This window comes from Aegilops tauschii, chromosome 2 (assembly GCF_002575655.3).
Source record: "Aegilops tauschii subsp. strangulata cultivar AL8/78 chromosome 2, Aet v6.0, whole genome shotgun sequence".
In the NCBI taxonomy this organism is placed as follows: domain Eukaryota; kingdom Viridiplantae; phylum Streptophyta; class Magnoliopsida; order Poales; family Poaceae; genus Aegilops; species Aegilops tauschii.
In genome coordinates, this window is record NC_053036.3 from 293,153,330 (window position 1) to 293,166,866 (window position 13,537).

The 13,537-nt window shown below is 43.0% G+C and overlaps 1 protein-coding gene across 1 annotated transcript; it reads left to right on the top strand.

Moving 5' to 3' along the window:
• The first annotated feature begins 884 nt into the window (after window positions 1-884).
• On the top strand, window positions 885-2,524 carry LOC141040954 (uncharacterized). The gene is made up of 3 exons (XM_073507067.1): window positions 885-1,223; window positions 1,403-1,909; window positions 2,135-2,524. Exons 1-3 carry the CDS (start codon window positions 885-887, stop codon window positions 2,522-2,524), a joined length of 1,236 nt encoding a protein of 411 aa, XP_073363168.1.
• Window positions 2,525-13,537: the final 11,013 nt, after the last annotated feature.

A 13,537-nucleotide genomic window follows, 5' to 3' on the forward strand; every position in this document is an offset into this window, starting at 1 on the left:
CACACACAAACTTAGTACCGCCTCATTTTGTTCCTAGGACAGGAATATCATAGGAGTGGCAAACAATATGAAGTGAGATAAATGCAGTACGACGTACAAGAAGAAATGTACACGCACTCACTCTGCCTCCGAGATACCCGTGAGTACATGATGGAGCGCATTTGTACACGAAGAGGCGGCTTACGTACGTAATAATTTGACCCTTTAATTTGTTCACTTAATAATGGAGGGTCGGGGACCACACGTGAGGATACAAACTACGACCTGGAAGCGGGGGCGTGTTTTAATCGAGTTTTCTTTCTTGGTACATTAAAAAAATTGTCCACCAGTTTTTGTTTCTTTTTTCTTGGAACACGTGTATTCTATTTAAAACCACTGCTATGGAGAGATTTTTTACTCCATTGTATATATAGCCTATTGTTTGATAGGGTTTCTCGTGTCTCGCTCTCTCACCCTCTCCATATCTAAACAAGATGACAGTGTCCACTCTATCTCTCTCCTCACCGGTGGTCACAGGTCCGGCCGAATCTCGTCCATTGCGGGAGGTGAGGAGGTGCAGCGTTGACGTTGTCGCCATCGGCGATGGAGGAAGCCGATGCGCACCGTCCTCTCTGAGCCGGCGCTGGCACGGACGAAGGTCCTCCGCTCCCTTGTTCGTTGTCGCCGTGTGGGCAGATCCCGCCCACCTACCTAAGCGACATCTCGCCCACCTGAGGTACAACTTCATTTGGATTTCATGCTTCATTGTACTGGTCTAGCTCCCCAGGTCGCTGCATGCGGGTTTTCTTCTATGCCACTACTCCCCATCTCCCCATGTACAATAGCTAGGGTTCGTCAGCTCCCCATGCACTCAGCCGAATCTGAATCTTCGTCAGCAAAGATGGATGGAGGCAATTACAGACTATGACTGCGGTATTTCATATACCCCTGGTAAGGCTAATGTTATGGCCGATGCTTTGAGCCGCAAGTCTTATTGCAACAACCTCATGGTTCAGCAAGCTCAACCCCTTCTTTATGAGAAACTTTGCAAGATGAACCTCCATATGGTTCCACAGGGTTCTCTTAACACCCTTGTCTTGGAACCAACTCTCGAGAGAGCTATCAAATCTGCGCAAGCAAAAGACGCTGAAGTTGATCAGATGAAAAGGGAACTTGCTTTTGAGAAAGCCAGAGATTTCTCGATTGCTGAAGATGGAACATTGTACTTCAGAGATCGCCTTGTGGTACCCAGGTTTGAACTTATGACACATAATGTTATGAAGGAGGCACATGATACAGCACTGTCTATTCATCCGGGTAGTACCAAGATGTATCCCGACATTCGTCAACGGACTGGTGGTCTAAAATGAAGTAAGACATTGCTCGTTATGTTGATGAATGTGACATTTGCCGTTGCGTCAAGGCAGAACATCAAAAACCTGCTGGACTCCTGCAACCGCTTCCTATCCCTGTATGGAAATGGGACAAGGTTCAAATGGATCTCATCACTGGCCTTCCCAAATCACAAAAGAATCAGGATGCTATTCTTGTTGTTGTCGACCAATTGTCCAAAGTTGCACACTTTCTTCCAGTCAAGGAGATGATCACTGCTAGTCAGTCAGCAGACTTGTATATGTCCAGAATTGTGTCATTCCACGATATTCCGAAGGAGATCAGTTCAGACCGTGGCATCCTTTTCACCTCAAATTTTTGGGAAATTTTCCAAGAAGCTATGGGAACTCAAATAACCTGGAGCACAGCTTATCACCCCCAGTCCCAAGGTCAAGTTGAACGAGTTAACCAAGTGCTTGAAGATATGCTACGCCCTTATGTCATCTCATTTGGCAAGAAGTGGGAAGAATCTCTCCCGTATGCTGAATTCTCATACAATAACAGCTACCAAGCTAGCTTGAAGATGGCCCCCTTCGAGGTACTATATGGACGTAAGTGTCGAACCCCTCTGAATTGGTCAGAAACTGGGGAACGGCCACTCATTGGTCCGGATATTATCTAACATGCTGAAGAGCAAGTCAGTATTGTCCGGCAAAATCTCAAGGCGGCCCAGTCCCGCCAGAAGAGCAACTATGATCATAAACACTCGGGATCGATCTATCAACCTGGTGAACAAGCTTATCTGTGTGTCGCTCCTTCGAAGGGCACTCGTCGCTTTGGGGTCAAGGGAAAGTTAGCTCCTCGCCATATTGGACCCTTCCGCATTCTCACCAGACATGAATATGTGGCTTACAAATTGGAAATGTCGCCGCAGTTTTCTCATATCCACGATGTCTTCCATGTGTCGCAACTTCGTCATTGCTTCAAGGATCCACACCGTGCAGTGGATCATGAAATGCTCGAATTGCAAGAAGACCTTTCTTATAAGGAGCATCCGATCCGCATCCTTGATCAAGCTGAACGTCGAACCCGTCAGAAGGTAACCAAGTTCCTTAAAGTGCAGTGGTCCAATCATACTGAGGATGAAGCCACATGGGAACGTGAAAATCGCCTATGGGAAGAATACCCTGATATTTTCCCTTCTACCTCTTAATTCTCGAAACGAGAATTTCTTTTAGAGGAGAATTATAACACCCCCATGTATTATGCTACAGTGATCCTTCATGATTATGCTAATTCACCTTGCTTTGCAGTGCTTGATAATATTGGATTCATATCTCATTTCAAATCCCACCAGTGAAATCAATTCAAATTTCAAGTGAAATTTGAAGTTGCACAAAAGTTGCTGCAAAATAGTTCATCATTTAGCAAATATTCCATAAAAATTATTTGTTAAGGAAAACAACATCACTTATTCGCTTAATTGGGCTCTAGCAATTAAAACAGTGCCAAATCAGCATATTTAGATGCTTTTCCAATTTGTAAAAAAATTCAAACAAATCCATATCCCCCACCAAACTTTTTGTGGCAGTACCAAATAATGTAATGTATTTATGTGGCAAGTTTCACATTTTACAAAAAACATTTGCTATTGAAAGAAAATGATAAACATAAAGAAAAAAAGAAAACAGAAAAGAAAACATTGTGCAGAGGAGGAGGCAGTGGCCATGACATGTCGTTCATCCACGCGCCCTGACCGCTCCTGTCGCCGTGTCGACCATCCGATGGAACCCCGAGATGCATAAGAACCTCCACGTCGCGGTTGACGAACCTTAATCCCCATTCCCCCCCTCGTTCACTCTCTGTTTGGACTTAGAGCTCGCCCGACCTAGTGGTTGCCATGGTCGTCGTCGTAGCCGCGGCCACCATGTGCCTCGCCGCCTGAGAATATGTCCAGGAGGACCGCCATCGTCGAATTCATCCATCCCGGGCATCAAATCAAGCGGGGCCGCCTCGTACGCTCGCCATCGAGCTCATTTCCATCGCGTACATCGCCGTCATTCGTCGTCGATTGTCGCCCCTCCGGTCCGTACCTGGCCTCCTCGAGCTCACCTTCGGCACTGCAGTGAGATCCTCCTCCATCCCCCCTCGATTTGTTGCCGTCCCCGAGCTCACCCGAGCTCGCGTGTAAGCGTACGTACGTACGTACGTCCGTGCGTACTGCTGCCGCTCCCGTTGTTGCTGCTTAGCGCTGCTGCTCGCCGTGCTGATACTGCTAGGTGCCGCTGCTCGCTGATGTTGTTTGCCCGTGCTGCGCTAGCTGCTGCCGTTGCGTACTGCCGCTACTGGCCATGGCCGTGTGTGGTGTGTGGTGTGTGTTGTGTGTTGTGTGCATACATGTGCTACTGACATGTGGACCCTACTGATAATTAAAATTCTAAATTAAATTAAAAATAGCTAAGCCTATGACATGCAGGACCCACTGCACTGTTCATCGTTGACTGGGTCAATAGTTGACTGGGCTCTTGATTTTGACCTTGTCCCACCTATCAGTCAAACAGCCACATTGGTTGTGTACACACCCTGAGTACACTTAGCATTTTGTCATTTATTTTTGAAATAACAATATTCCAGAAATTGTTTAAAACTTTGATAATTCATATAAAATAAACCGTAGCTCAGATGAAAATAATTTATATATGAAAATCGTTCAAAAAATAAGACGAATCCGAATATGCCATCCCCATACCTGTCACATGTCTCCAACACGGCAAACATGGAACCTTCCCCTCCGGATCGTTTGTCCGATAATTGTCTAAAGCCCGAAAAATATTCCCAGATATTTTCCCGCTCTGTCTGTAACGTGTAGCACTGCGTTAGATCACCCCTAGCACAGCATATTGCCATGTCGTGCATTGTGCTGCATTTATTTGCTTTATATTTATTGTTTCTTCCCCCTCTTCTCTCCGGTAGACCCCGAGACCGACGTGGCCCCTGAGTACAACTACACCGCAGACGACCAGCCCCTTTCAGCAGAGCTTTCACGCAAGCAAAGCCCCCTTGATCATTCCTATATCCTCCATCCTTTCTCTTCCTTGCTTGTATTAGACTTTGGTACTATATTTGATTGCTCCTAATCTGATGCATAGCCTGCTTTTGTAACATGTTGTTGATACTTTACCTGTTGTCCTATATGCTTAGTATAGGTTGGTTAGTGATCCATCAGAGGCCCTACACCCTTGTATGTGTTGCGAGGCTTTACTACAAGAAGATTCGACCAATGTGATCGATGTGCAGAGACGAACACAGCACCGCACACCCCCTTAGTTGTACGACTCTGCAGAGCTACTATCGAGTGCCGAGGGTGATACCTCCTACCTCACTCCTGATGATATCTCTGTAGCGTAGCTAGTCGGTTGTGAGTTACCGAGGGTGATTCCTCTTTAACCACCTCTGATGATGCATCTGTCATGCAGCCCATCAACCGTGAACCCATCGAGGGTGATTCCTCCAAGTTCACCTTGACGGTTACATCGAGTAGGAATCCAACGAGGGTGATTACACAGGTTCCCCCTTGATGACATGGACACACGGTTACCCTGTCTTTTACCTCAGTCCCTTTTTGAAGTCGGTTTGACCCCGAGGGGTACCCTGGAGAGATGTGAAGTCGGGTTGACCGTGAGGGTACCCGCGAGATAACTACGCGGCACGGCCGGGCAGGCAGACCGCCCCAGGAGAGGGATGGACCTAACCCTTGTCGTAAGTCCGCGAGACGAGGCGACAGGAGCACTGATCATCACCACAAGCTGCCAACACACTAACGGTTTGGATATGTGATTTGAGTAGGCCTCTGGCCTTTTCGCATTGACCACCACGTGGGAATAAGTATGGGCACTCGGCGTCGTACGATTCTCTGGAAAGCTCTGTCAGACGTCCAGATTAGCATTGTGGGCCTGTCGGGCCAGTGCTATCCAGGATGAGGTGCTGCTCGTCCCAGTTCGTCGCATAACGACCCGGAGTGCAAAGGGCGATGGGCCCAAGACCCCTGAGAACTTAGGATGTAGACCAGTGGGGGCCTCTCTGCGAAGCCTAGGTAGGTCCACGGCGTGTCGATCAGCCGAGGCCGGACATGACCAGGAAAAGTGTGTCCGGCCAGAGTTACTCGAGTGTGTTGGGTAAGTTGGTGCACCCCTGCAGGGAAGTATATCTATTCGAATAGTCGTGTCTACGATAACGAACGCTCGGAGTTGTATCCCGATCTACTACAACTAGAACTGGATACTGGTGTTACTAAACTGATATGATGGCTCCGGGATCACTTCCTCGTGGGGTAGACGAGGAAGGATATCTGGGTGTTGCTATTATATACTTGTTACTATATGATATGTTACTCTACTCTCTTCTATTGCTGCAAGACGCTACAAGAGGCTAGTCTTCGTTAGGCTAGGTCGTCCCTTCTATTCTGGCATTTCTGCAGTTTAGTCCACAGGTATAGCTCCTTTCCTTTGATACCGATGCATACTTACCATAGATATGATGTAAGTCTTGCAGGTACTTTGGATGAGTGCTCACGGTTGCTTTGCTACCCATTTTTTCCCATACCTGATTGATGTGATCAGATGACGGAGCCTCGAAGTCAGCTGACCCCGTAGATGACTACCACTACACCGACGGAGCTTACTACTACATGAAGACTGACGACCAGGAGTAGTTCGGAGGCTCCCAGGCAGGAGCCATGTGCCTTTTCAATCTAGATGGTGTTGTTTTGATCAGCCTTCTTAAGGCAAACTTCTCTAATTATGTCTGTACTCAGATATTGTTGATTCCACTGACTCTTGTGTATTCGAGCCCTCGAGGCCCCTGGCTTGTAATATAAAGCTTGTATTATTTTATTTTGTGTCTTGAGTTGTGTTGTCATATCTTCTTGTGAGTCCCTGGGCTTGATCATGTGCATTTGCGTGTATGATTAGTGCATGGTCGAATCACGGGCGTCACAAAGACTTTGCGCCTAGCAAAGCTTTGGATGAATATGAATTCAGGTATTTTCTGATCTGGGTGCGTGTTATTGGTGTACCCATGGGGAGCATGAGCAGAGAAACTGGAGAACAAATTGGGAACATAATTGGAAAAACTCTTGAAGTAGATGTTGACAATAACGGTTTGGCAATAGGAAAATTTCTAAGAAATAAAGTTAGAATGGATATTAGGAACCGATCATGAGGTTTCTATCTGTTTTGTGTGGACAAAGATGAAATGAGGGATTAGCAAATGTAGAGGAGATAGAAGAAGATGAGGACTCAAAGGAAAATAAGAACAAGGATAAGGAAAGGATTATAGCCTTCAAATATGTGCATCTTCCAGATTTTTGCTTTCATTGTGGAATCATTGGTCACATCGACAAGTCTTGCATACTAAAGCCAGAAAGAGGGGAAGAACAACAATTTGGAAACTGGCTTCGTGCCGACAGTATGAAAAGGAACTACAGTGAAGATGGTAGATTCAGAAGCTCTAGTGGAACAAGTGATTTCTAGAAAACAAACAGCTATGGAAGTAAGGGGAGTAAACAGGGCAGTGATGACCCTTCTTGGAGGAAAAGCCACTCTGGAAAGGGAGAAGAGAAAGTATATGAGAAAAGATGGGATAAGGAGGTAACCATCCCCTCAGAGAGGATGCCGGAGAACGAAGTAAACACAAAAGAGAATTAATTCAAATGATACCAAGAAGGCATGTGAGGGAGTTCAAAAGCTAGTAGTTGATGAAGAGAAGTCCCAAAAGATAGGTAAAGGAGTATTTGTAGAAGAAATCAAGCTTAATGAAGAAAATAAACAAGGACCAAAGACCTCATAGGAGTTGATGACCCTAAAGGGTGGACCCTTGAAGCCGTAGCAGTTGCACCAAGAAACGCCAGGTGGGAACAAGAACTTTGATGGATCAACCATCCAAGATATAAAAGGTAAAAAACTCACCTTTAAACGATATGTAAGATCAACTGGTGGGAAGGTAAGATCAATTGGAGAAGTATGTGCAAAGAAAAGGAGTATGAATAATATGGAAATTAATGTTGAATTTGAAAATGTCAAGAAGTCGAAGATAGAAACTTATGCATTGGTGAGCCAGGCTGGTAGCAGCAATAAGAAAATGGAAATTAATGCAATGGTGAGTAAGGCTGGGAGTACCAACAAGGATGGTGTTGTCGAACAATGCAAAGAAACCAATGTTGAGACCGCTGGGCTGCAGGGATAGCCCGGTGAGTCCAAATGAAGCTTGTCGCTTGGAACTGTCGGGGATTGGGTAATGGCCCGACAGTTCATGGGCTTCAGGACCTCCATAAGCAGGAGGACCCAAATGTGTTATTCCTTTCAAAAACAAAAATAATGGGTAGGAGAATCTATAGGTTCAAGTGGATGCTAGGTTTGTCACGTATTCTGGCCAGGGATTGTGATGGCAAGAGTGGAGGAATTGCCCTGTTCTGGAAGAAAGATGCAGATATAAGGCTGCACAACTTCTCTAAATACCATATAGATGTGGAGATAGTGGGAAAAGATGGTTCCAAGTGGAGGTTTACCAAAATTTATGGAGAACCAGCCATTGAAAAGAGGGGCGTAACCTGGAAGTTGTTGCAAATGTTGAACCAACAAATGAACTTGCCATGGCTCTGTATGGGAGATTTTAATGAGATATTGTATGGACACGAGAAAAGAGGTGAACCCCCCCCCCCAACCCCAGGCTCAAATGGATAATTTGAGAAGGGTTGTTGAAGAATGTGGACTCAGAGACCTAGGCTTTAGAGGTGACGAATTCACATGGAGGAATAATAGCTGGGACCCAAGAAGATACGTAAAGGAAGGGCTAGATCGTGCCTTGGGATCCAGGTCTTGGTGCACTAGATTCCCATCGTACAAATTTATTAATGGAGATCAGAGGCATTCATATCACAGACCGGTGATGGTAGTGATTGGAGAGCAAACAAAAAATGCTTCAGACCTTTCGTTGGAGCCAAGTTTTTTAGGTTCGAAGCTAAATGGCTCGAAGAGGATGAATGAGGAAACATTGTGAAAAGGGCATGGAATAGCTCAGGTGTGGAGGTAGGAGGCTGCTTAATGGATGGCTTGAAGAAGGTGGCATCTGAACTAAAAGGATGGGATTCAAATGTGCTAGGAAATCTGCAAAAGAAGATCAATGAGAAGAAACAAGAACTGGAAAATATCAGGAGTGAAATTAATCCTAGCACTGCGGATCGTGAGCATGTGAACAAAGAGAAATTAAATAAGTTGGAGAACCAGCTGGACATTTTTTGGAAACAATGTGCTCATGTAAAATGGCTCTATTTGGGGGATCGAAATACTGCATACTTCCACTCTTTTGCTTCAGAGAGGACAAGGAAAAATAAAATAGAGAAATAACAGAAAGAAGATGGATCATGGGTCAAATATGGCGAACAGCTAAAGGAGCATGTAGCAAGCTTATTTTCCAATCTGCTTTCGTCTGAAGCTGGATATAACATAGACGAAGTTTTGAGAGTTGTTCCTACTATAGTAAGTAGAGACATGAATGAAATCTTATGTGCGGAATAGTCACAAGAAGAGGTCAAAAGGCACTTGATGATATTGGGGATCTGAAAGCGCCAGGGTCGTATTCTATAAACACTTTTGGGAGACAGTGGGTGAACAAGTAACAAAAAAGCGTTGAATGTACTAAAAGGAGGAACCATGCCCAAAGGGTGGAACAACACCCTAGTGGTACTTATTCCCAAAACCATGATGCTGAAGAACCTGAAGGAGCTAAGACCAATAAGCCTATGTAATGTGGCCTAAAAGTGGTGGCTAAGGTACTCACTAACAGGCTAAAATTGATTCTACCTCATATTATTTATCACAACCAGAGTGCATTTGTACCTAGTCGCATTATATTAGATAATATACTGCTTGCATATGAATTAACACACTACTTGCAGAACAAAAGAAAGGGGGCCAATGGATATGCGGCACTCAAACTTGATATGAGTAAAGCATATGATCGCGTCGAATGGGACTTTCTTGAAGGTATATTCTTAAAGTTGGGGTTCAGAAGGAATTGGGTGAAATTAATAATGATGTCTGTCTCAACTGTAAGATACCAAATTAAGGTTAACAATTATGTTACAGATACTATTCTACCTCAGCGCGGATTAAGGCAGGGGGATCCTTTATCCCCTACCTATTTCTCATATGTGCAGAAGGATTCTCAGCAATGCTTCATTAAGAGGAGAATAGCAGCAGACTAAGAGGTATACAAATCTGCTACCAGTGTCAGCCACTTACTTTTTGCTGATGACTCTCTTTTGCTCATTAAAGTAGAGCAATGTAATGATGCTGAAGTCCAACATATACTTGAAGTTTACGAGAAGTGTTCATGCCAAGTCATCATCAGGGACAAGTCATCAATAATGTTTAGCAAAAATACCAAACAAACAAACAGAGAAAGAGTGAAGACGCTATTGAACATAAAGAAGGAAGGGCACTCAGGGAAGTATCTTGGCTTGCCGGTCTACATTGGCCAATCTAAGAAAAAGGCCTTTGCCTACCTAAAAGATAGAATTTGGAGACGAATTCATGGATAGAAGGAGGAAATGTTGTCCCAGGCAGGTAAAGAAGTTCTGATCAAAGGCGTGGCCCAAGCAATCCCGGTATACACTATGGCTTGTTTTGACCTCACCAAAAGTTTATGCGATCAATTTAAGCTCTATGATATGCAAGTAATGGTGGATTCAGATGGATAAGGAAAACAAGGCACATTGGGTTAGCTAGGAGACTATGACTTGGCCAAAAAGGAAACGTGGCTTGGGATTTAGGAATCTTCATCATTTCGACATTGTAATGCTAGTAAGGCAGGCATGGAGACTGCTGCATAATCTGAGTACCCTTTGCGCCAGGTCCTATCATCGAAGTACTATCCAAATGGTCAAATTCTGGACGCAAAACCAACCAGAGGTATGTCTTATGCCTGGAGAAGCATCTTGAAAGGAATTAGTCTTTTGGAGAAGGGAATAATATGGAGAGTAGGGAATGGATAGAATATCAATATCTGGAATGACCCTTGGATCCCAAGAGGAACAACAAGAAGAGTAATCTCAAGGAAAGGGAGGAATGTAATCACGAGGGTAGAAGAGCTTATTGATCCAATAACAAATACCTGGGATGTGCAATTATTGAACCAGGCCCTAGGGGAAGAAGATGTGCAAGCCATTTTGCAAATCCCAATCTATGATGGGCTCGATGACTTCCCTGCATGGCATTATGAAAAGAAGGGTGTGTTCTCAGTCAAATCTGCTTATGGAGTGGCAAGGGATTATGAAGCTCAAGAATCGATTAGGGGTGTTCCTGCATGCTCCACAATCAATAATGATGACAAAGGTTTTCAATGGAAGAAACCATGGTCAATCTCTCTCCCAAATAAAGTGTTGCACTTCTTATGGAGAGTGGCCACAAGTAGTCTGCCTATGCGCATGAAACTAAGGAAAAGGGGTATGGAGGTGGACACAAGATGCCCACTCTGTCACAGGCTAGATGAAGATGGAGGTCATGTCTTTATCAAATATAGATGTGTTAAACCAATCCGGAGACAACTACAGTTGGAAAGAATAAGAGAAGAACTTTCTACTTGCCCGAGTTTTATTTCTTTTCTTGAATCAATTCTCAATTTAGGTGAAGAGGAAAATATAACAGTGTGTTGTTTACTCTGGATTTGGTGGGCCAAAAGGAATTATGCCAATGTCAGTGATAGAATAAGATCTTCAAAGGAGGTGGTCTCTTCTATTTCTGCACATGCATTGGAATACAAGTCTCTGAAACTGAAGAGGTCAGTTCATAAAGTCCCAGTTGTATCTAAATGGGTGTTTCCCATGGTTAACTGTGTTAAGATTAATACTGATGGGGCGTTATGTGAAGAATCCCATTCAGGAGGCTGGGGCTTTATTGTGAGAAATGATCGAGGTGTTCCTGTGGCTGCGGGACGCAACCATCTCCAGGGAGTAAGCTCTGCACTTTATGTTGAAGCTTTGGCGCTACTCAAAGCTTTGCACATGACCTCCGATATGGGATGCAGTTGGGTTCAACTGGAGGTGGACGCGACCAATCTGAAGCAAGCTATCACCTCCCACGATTATGATCTTTCGTCTCTAGGAGTCTTGTTTAAAGAAATAAAATCTTTGTTGTGTGTTGCTTATGATAGTGTTAAAATTTATGTATGTATGAGGTCTTGTAACTCTGTGGTGCATGAACTTGCCGCGCGTGGCGCTCTGCAAGGGGATGGCAACTGTGTTGTGTGGGTTGGCCATCTTCCTCACTTTGTACTGAACTTGTGTGCTGACGATGTATCCAGTGCCTCGGTTTAATGGAATGCCTTCAACAGTGTTCCTTTCAAAAAGGGATGGGGGTAGTGAAGGAGAAACGGTGTGTAGATGGTGAGAGAGAACATCAGAGGAAACCAAGTTAAGTTGGATATATATATATATATATATATATATATATATATATATATATATATATATATATATATATATATATATATATATATATATATATATATATATATATATATATATATATATAAACAGTATTCTGATAATGGGATGAGAATATTATTCTGATCACAACTAACCTGCGAGGCAGTAGTATGTTGAACTTCCCCCAGTGCTAGGTTGAACTTCCGCAAACATTGCTCAAACGGGGCTTTGCGATATACCGTTAGAAAGCTATGGAGACGATTATCACGGCCCAAGTTAAATTTTTGGCAACATGTAAGCGGCTTAAGAGCAGTTTTGAAAACCGTTTTTTCTTCATACAAAAAACGTGAATCGTATTTTCGATCGCATTTCTAAACCGTTTATCCGAATGAGGCAAATAATATGGCCTTGGAAAGCTGCTTCAAAACCGCTCCTTCCATATGTTGAAAGGTTTCTCTAATTCTCTACGGATAAAGAGTAATTTGGAAAATCATAGAATTTCGCAGACCGAACAGCCGAGTTCATATTTTCGATGTAATTTCTAAACGGCTAATCCAATTGAGGCAAATAATATGGCGTTGGAAAGCTTATGAAAATGCGCTACTTTTTCATGTTAAACGTTTTTTTCTAATTTTGAATAATTTAAAAGTAATTTAGAAAAAGATACAAGTTCCACCGAGTTTGTATTTTGGAGCTAATTTTTTAACCATGTGTCCAAATGCAGCAAATGATATGGCGTTGGAAAGCTTGATGAAATGTGAAACTTTTTGTTATATATTGTTTCTCCCAATTCCTTACGGTTTTAAGTCAATTTTGAAAATGGATAAAAACGTATTTTTGCCATAATTTCTAGAAACTTTATCGGAATGGGGCAAATAATATACCTTTCAAAAGCTACGGAAAATGCGAAACTTTTTCATGTTGATGGTTTTCTCTGATTCCTAGCCGTTTTCAATTAATTTCGAAAACAGTGAGATCATTTGTTCTGCCTTTATCGCGAAACAGATTCTTTGAAAATGCACCGCGTGAAGAACTTCAACTTCTCGGCATGTCTACTTGAACTTCACTCTATTTTTCACGTGCTTTTTTCGCTCGTAGCTCTCCATACACTCACCGAAATTGAGCAACTGATATACCGATGCAAAGCTGCTTTAAACACGCAACTTTCCTGTGTTCATCATTTTTTATATTCGCGACAATTTTAAAAGTTTTTCATCTGAAATTCATTTAGTGTAGTTGGTGAACTTCCTGCTGTTTTCACGTTGAACTTCTGTGACATATTTTTGACGTGCTGTTTTTTGCACTGTGTGAAGTAGTTGAACTTGTAGGGCATGTCTGTTTGAACTTCACTCTGTTTCACTTTATTGTATTTTTCTTATATGAAATACGCACCATGTAGTATGTGAACTTCCGGTTGTTATCACTCTGAACTTCTCTCTGGTTTGGGAGAATTATTTTAAAATTCAAAAAACAACATATTCTTTATGTATTTTGGACATCTAAATACACGGTCAACCTCTCTCACAAGAATTTTTTGAACTTTTACTCGCCGAGCACTTGAACTTCTAGCAACCATTTTTTCATTTATGAGTTGTTTTTAAAAGTGCAAAAAATGGCGTTGTGTTTTTATTTTTTTTAACAGGTAAATCCTAGGTTTTAATAAACTCCTAACTTCTCTGTTACTTCAATTTGAACTTCACCTTTTTATATTTTTGAGTAAAGAATTGTATTCGATTTTTATAC